Source organism: Galeopterus variegatus, unplaced genomic scaffold (assembly GCF_000696425.1).
Source record: "Galeopterus variegatus unplaced genomic scaffold, G_variegatus-3.0.2 Scaffold2184, whole genome shotgun sequence".
Taxonomy (NCBI): domain Eukaryota; kingdom Metazoa; phylum Chordata; class Mammalia; order Dermoptera; family Cynocephalidae; genus Galeopterus; species Galeopterus variegatus.
In genome coordinates, this window is record NW_007728295.1 from 108,849 (window position 1) to 115,341 (window position 6,493).

The 6,493-nt window shown below is 33.6% G+C and overlaps 1 protein-coding gene across 1 annotated transcript in view; it reads left to right on the forward strand.

Annotated features, from left to right (window-relative positions):
* Window positions 1–6,493, forward strand: part of LOC103597074 (receptor-type tyrosine-protein phosphatase delta) — a gene marked incomplete at its 3' end in the record, with an annotated part of 296,277 nt that overhangs the window by 90,024 nt on the left and 199,760 nt on the right. Inside the window, exon 2 of the mRNA XM_008580873.1 lies at window positions 3,803–3,948. Within this exon, the coding sequence (XP_008579095.1) occupies window positions 3,803–3,948 (146 nt within the window). The remainder of the gene's footprint in view (window positions 1–3,802; window positions 3,949–6,493) is intronic.

Below are 6,493 nucleotides of genomic sequence, written 5' to 3' on the forward strand. Positions count from 1 at the left end.
TGGCTGAGCGAGGTGTGGGAGCAACACCGAGGGTTGCGATCCCGTTGCCGGTCCCGGTCCGGTACGGGTGCGACACTGAGGGTTGCGATCTGTTGCCGGATACGAAAAAAGACAAAAAGGAAAAAAAAAAAAAATTTGGGCAGTGCCCATGACAAAAGACAGTGGAGGATTCATCTTGTTCCTTTTATTAAGCTGAGCGAGACAGAAGGAGAAGTGGGTGCTGTATATTATTATGTCCCTCTGAGAATAAAGATTTCTGCTTGCCTCCAGCATTTGTTGGAGTTATTAAGTTTAGTCTTTTCTCTATCTCATATCTTTCTTCCCTTTAGCTGGCTGCCTAGCATTGACAGCATCAGGCTGAAAGTTTGACCAGCGAAGAAGATTGTTTATGCAACACACATGCTTACTGAAAGGATTTTACTATATTATCCAAAATCTTACTTTGTATCATAGAAGGATGACATTTATCCCTTCTGCAGTTTGGATTTTGGGGACAAATGTAGAAAAATTGACATCAGATCCCATAAGAAAGTCATGATTTTTGTCTGTGAAGTCCAATGTCTTCCATTAAAAACAAAAAAAACCCCTGTGTGTATAAGCACCTGAAACAGCTTTATAAAAAAATGTAGTGTGATTAATTTCATTTTCTTGTTTGTTTTCAAATAGTAAGTCCTTATCAGGGTGCTTTATTGAAGAATGCCCAGTCACTACCGTGACTACGCTGTCAGTAGGATTGAGAAAAATAGTTCCAGATCCTGAAAGAGATTCTAGTTGGTTATCTTAATAAATTTTCCACAGTTCAATAGGTTAATTCCATTCATTGACTTGGTCTTTCGCAATAAAATCCTCACAGTAGCCTCCAGTGGTCATGTCTTTGGAAGATTATTATACTTGCCAATATTAGCAAAAAAACTTGTGTATTCCAGAAAATGAAAATAAATGAGAAACACACCTGGAAAGCATTGGAATGGTGGAATTCAGACCTCCTCTCCAAGTAAATAGGAATTTGCCTTCTCTGATCTCCACTTAGAAATCAGATTTCTAAGTTTAATTCTAATTTGACATCTTTCACGTCCTCATTCACTGGTAATTTCTGGATGAGCTTTCTAACCTAGACCTCTGCACAACGGCGGAACATAGGAAAACATTTGCCCCAGTAGCAATTATCTATTTTCTCGTTGTCAAAAATCTCCAACTTCCATTCATTCTCTGGGATGAGAGATGGAATGCTATCCCTTAAAAAAAAAAAATCTCAGTGCAGGGAAAATGGCATCCTGTCTCTAGTTTTGTTTCATTATTTATTTGTACACAGTTGTTTTTTGCAATTGCCCTTCATTCCCTTCACACATTTTTGCAAGAAATTTTTAAACAGAACATAAATAGGAAGCTGGGTTGTTATAATGGATTTCCATTCAGGGCTGATAGTTTTTAGACTATGGACAAGAGAAGGAAGGAACCTAAAAATGACAGTACTGTGGCATTTAATATAGCAATACAATGCATTTTGCTTTTCCTGGGATATTCCCTGGGAATTTTATTTGCATAATTATAATTTCTACATTAGATGCTGACAAACAAGTGGTTATTATCAATTTGCATTGTCTGCAACAGCAGAAAGAGAAAAATAAAAACTTGTAATACCTTTATAGTCTGTTTCCAGAAAAGTGACATCAATGTACAGTGTTTTTTATTCTTCTCACTTAGTCAATTTCAAATCATTTTAAGTACTTCCTGCAGCTTCTAGTAATCATCTAGTTTGTACTGCTACCCAGAGGTGCTGTAGGATATCTACCAGCTTTGTTAGAGCCCATTTTCTTTCCTAATATTTCTGAACATAAACATGCTCCTGTGTCCCCACCAGTTCCACTGTCACCAACAAATTGAATTTGATGAAGTGAGGACTCATTCCCCAAGACCAGCATTGCAAAGATGCCTCTTTGCCTCTCTCTTCTCTTAAACATCCCTCTTTGTGGAAATAGCATATTAAGTTGGAAAACCTTAAAACTGGCAGAGATTTCTGCAAAACAATTTATTTCATATTATATTATACAATTAAGAAACAGTAAAGTTAGATGATTTTCGTCACTAGAAGATCATCCCTAATGGTGAAGCTGAGATGGGAATCTGGCTTCTCCTACTCCAGGAAAACCAAACGGAGTGTCGGAACATACCATAAAGCCAGCAGGAGCATCACATGGGAAACATGAAAACAATGCAGATAAAAAACGCTGATGAGCAAAGAAGGATAATTTTGTTATTGTTTTTTATTTTCTTAAAATCTAAAAATTGTTTTCAAAATAAATGTTAGCTATAGTTACTTAAACCATGTTCAATGATGTCTAACTCAAAAATAAGAGAGAAGAGAAAGTCTATAATGGCGATCAGAAAATGGAAAATAAAATGGAAAAATACAATGTTTTTGAATTTTTAATAATTTCTAGTGATAACATAATTGTAAAAACTCAAGGATGTCAAACAGATGTAAAGAAGTAGGAAAAATAATTAGAATACCACCTCCCAAACCACCCTAACTAGTGTTTTAGTATACTTTGTCCAATCTTTTCTGTGGGTGTATGTATTTTTCTTTATAATCGAGTATCTCTCAGATTTAATTTTGTATTATGCTTTTGTGGCTTATCATTGAATCATAAGTATTTCTCACATCGTGAGATAAAAACTGTATAAATTTAACATTTACTATTTGTATGATGTTCCATCATTATACCATAGTTTATTCACCATCGATTGCTATATTATTTAATATTTAGAATATTTGATGAGATAAAAACTGTATAAATTTAACATTTACTATTTGTATGATGTTACATCATTATACCATAGTTTATTCACCATCGATTGCTATATTATTTAATATTTAGAATATTTGTAATCTTTTGCTAAACAAATGACATGATGAATATCTGTGCATAAATATTCATCTAAATTTTATGTCATTCTTGTATGGTAGATTTCTAGATCTAAAAATACAACATGAAAAAAATAAGTTTTTAAGAGGGGAGTGAATTTTAGGAACATTTAAAAGAGATGCAGGATATTTAAAAAGCTTCCAACTTCTGACCTTTCAGATTTAGTAATCTTTAAGCATACATCTTTTTTTTTTTTTTTAAAAAAAAAGAAATCCTTTTCTTTGCTATAACTTTGGGGGCTTCCTGACTCATCTTCTTTTGCAAAAATTATGGAGTTAAGTTTCAAGTAAGGCAGCCTACAATATCTGGGTTATAGTCTCACGTTACCGTTTCCCCCTATTTCTAACTTTTGCTAAACCTTCTAATTCAGAGCTATATTTCTTGTCTCTTTAAAATTTTCTAGAATTTCTTTTAAATGTCACTAATTTTAATAGCTTAGCAGTGGCAATGCTGCTTTCTGGCAGTGTCCTGATAGTGGCATCAAAGCAAAGAGCTAAAATTTTACTCACTTTGATTGATGAGCTCATTTTGTTACAGAGGACAAATTGGATTTTTTTTTTTATACTGGTAATAAAAATTAATGTGTTATGTTGCTTTTCGGATGTTATTGGATTTCTGCCTTAATACAGATTTCAGCAATAAAAGCACTAATAGATAACTTGACCAGAAAGTTACCTTCTTTCTTTTTAAACTACCCTCAAAAGTAAACGGTGCTTTCCTAATTTTGTAATCCTAGTACATTTATGAGTATATGTATGCATGCATGTATTGGTGGAAATGGGGTTGAGGGCTGTGGGGAGAGCAGTAGCCAGTGGGGTGATAGTCTGTATTTCAATTTTCCATTCAATTGTGGTGTCTGTTTCTTTTTATTTCAGCACCTCCAAGGTTTACACGAACTCCTGTTGATCAGACAGGGGTCTCTGGTGGAGTTGCCTCTTTCATTTGCCAAGCTACAGGAGACCCGAGACCTAAAATTGTCTGGAATAAAAAAGGAAAGAAAGTCAGCAATCAGAGATTTGAGGTATTAGGTCCATTGTTCTGTTTCTCTGGGGGAAGAATGTATCTGTTATGTCTTTGGTTTATATGTAACTTACTTGCTTTCCTCTGATATAAGGTGTTATAATCACTGACATATGGCATTCCTTATATTGCATGTGTTAGAAAAGTGTAAATGGCTTTCAGAGAAAGAGAATTTGGAGGCTCAAATGGCTGACTTTTGTTTCTATTTGTGCTGGGACTCAATGTTCTTGGGATCCAATTGTCCGCTTCATATTCGGGCTACTTCCCCTTAAGGTTGTAGCATGGAGGCTCACGTCCTTACATGATCAAATGTAGAGGATGTGTGAAAGCTTGTCTTTTCCAGAAGCTTCTTATCTATCCCATTGGCTCTTATTGAGTTACATGTTCATCCCTGATTCAATTATTGTGGGAAGGTGGATGGTATAGGCTAATTAATTTAAACCAATCAGAAAATACTTCTGTTGCTGGACATGGGGTCAGTTCTACCCAATCCATGGCTTAGAATGAGGAAACAGTGTTTTCCCAAAGGGAGTTCAAGTTCCTCCTACCAAGAAGGGAAATGGATTCTGAGCAGTGAATGAAGCTGTCAACTGTATTTCACACCTGTGTTTTACAAGTGTGGACTAGAATGAGGAATTTGGTCCAAAGTACCACTCTGAAAGAAACATACATGAAGATATTGTTATTACAATTAAACCTATTGAAGAAACTGATTTTCTTTATTCAGGAAAGCTCAGGAGGATGATGAAATATAACTCAGAAGTTTGTTTTTGAGTGTTTGTGAGGAGCCTTATGGTTTGGGAATTTGCTCATTCTGGAGAAGAAAAACAGGCTGTAAGCTACATAGACAAAATGGCAAAGAAGCACACAATATCACACCTGTAATTTAATACATGAAGAGGATAGCTTGATTTTTAGGGGATACCAACACTCCCAAACTGTCCAAAATTGTAAAACTCACTTCCTCTACACCTAAATTTCTTGTCTGCATCATAACCTAATTCACAATTTCGTAGATCAAAACCAATATCCTAGTTAAAAGAAGTAAACTACAACAAAATTTGGAATAATTTGATTTTACTCATTTTCACAAGATCTCCCAGGGTGAGTTGTGGTTCACATACATAAAGAACCTCATTTATGGCAATGGTAAATTTCAAATCTGGACTATAGTTTACATATGATAATTTTAAAATTATATTTGTTTGAAAAGCAAATAAAGTGATTAAACATAACAAGAATATCTTAAATAGTCTTCAGGAAATATTTCCTACGTCATGTAAAAAATGATGTGTGTTCATCTGTGGTGCACTTATTTTGCTTTTTTTAGTTTAAATGAAGTTAATTTTTTTGTCAGAGAGGAGTTTTGCATCATGCTTGCTTCTGACTATGGCTTCTTTACAAAATCTTATTACAAAGATTAAATTAACATACTAAGCATTTCAAAGCATAAGCTCTGCTCAGTACATATTGCCCAATGAGAGTCAAATAAGCACATCCAGGGAAGATTAATTATTTTTACACAAAGCACCTACATCAAGCAGTATCGAGTCTTGGGCTGAAAATCTTTAGTGTCTGTAACAGTATACATACATATATATATATATATATATATATATAGTTTTTGCTAGTCTGTCAGGCCCATCAGAATATTAGATGAGGCTATTTTTGCTCCCTTATATCACTAGTACCAAATATGATGTCTAGTCCATGGTGGGCACAAAATCAATACTGGGTATTTAATAGGTTTTCATATTGGAAATTACAACACTAGCTTAGAATATGTGGTATGTTTTTTGTTTGTTGTAAGAGGGAAGGTCTAAATCTAGGAATTATATCTGAAATGTGAACATAAAGTGACATTTAACAATAAATTAATCGAAACTTAAGTTGGCATTAAAGAAGTTTAAACTTTCCTTTACATTAAACCATAGGATACTCTTTTTTAAAAAAATTATGGAATAGTTAGCAAAGATTCGAAAAACTATGAAACTTTTCTCTCCTAATATTCATAGTAGATTCATTTTAAAATGTGTGCTTAACAGAGTTGAAAATAAATTATGGCACATTAAGAAAGAAGACATTTTGGATATCTTTGTGAATTTAGAATGAAAATGGAATGTGCAAGAGACTTGAAGTGTATATATTTTAGAAATATTTTGTCTCCTTGCTCTGTATGTTAATAAAAAAATTATGGAATAGTTAGCAAAGATTCGAAAAACTATGAAACTTTTCTCTCCTAATATTCATAGTAGATTCATTTTAAAATGTGTGCCTAACAGAGTTGAAAATAAATTATGGCACATTAAGAAAGAAGACATTTTGGATATCTTTGTGAATTTAGAATGAAAGTGCAAGAGACTTGAAGTGTATATATTTTAGAAATATTTTGTCTCCTTGCTCTGTATGTTAACATACACACACTCATACATACATAAAATCTGGGATTAAGCATCCTAAATGTATTTATGAGGTATTCTCAATTTATTCACAATTTGCATACATGGAAGTATTATTCACAGGGAAATGCAAAAAAAAAAAAAAAA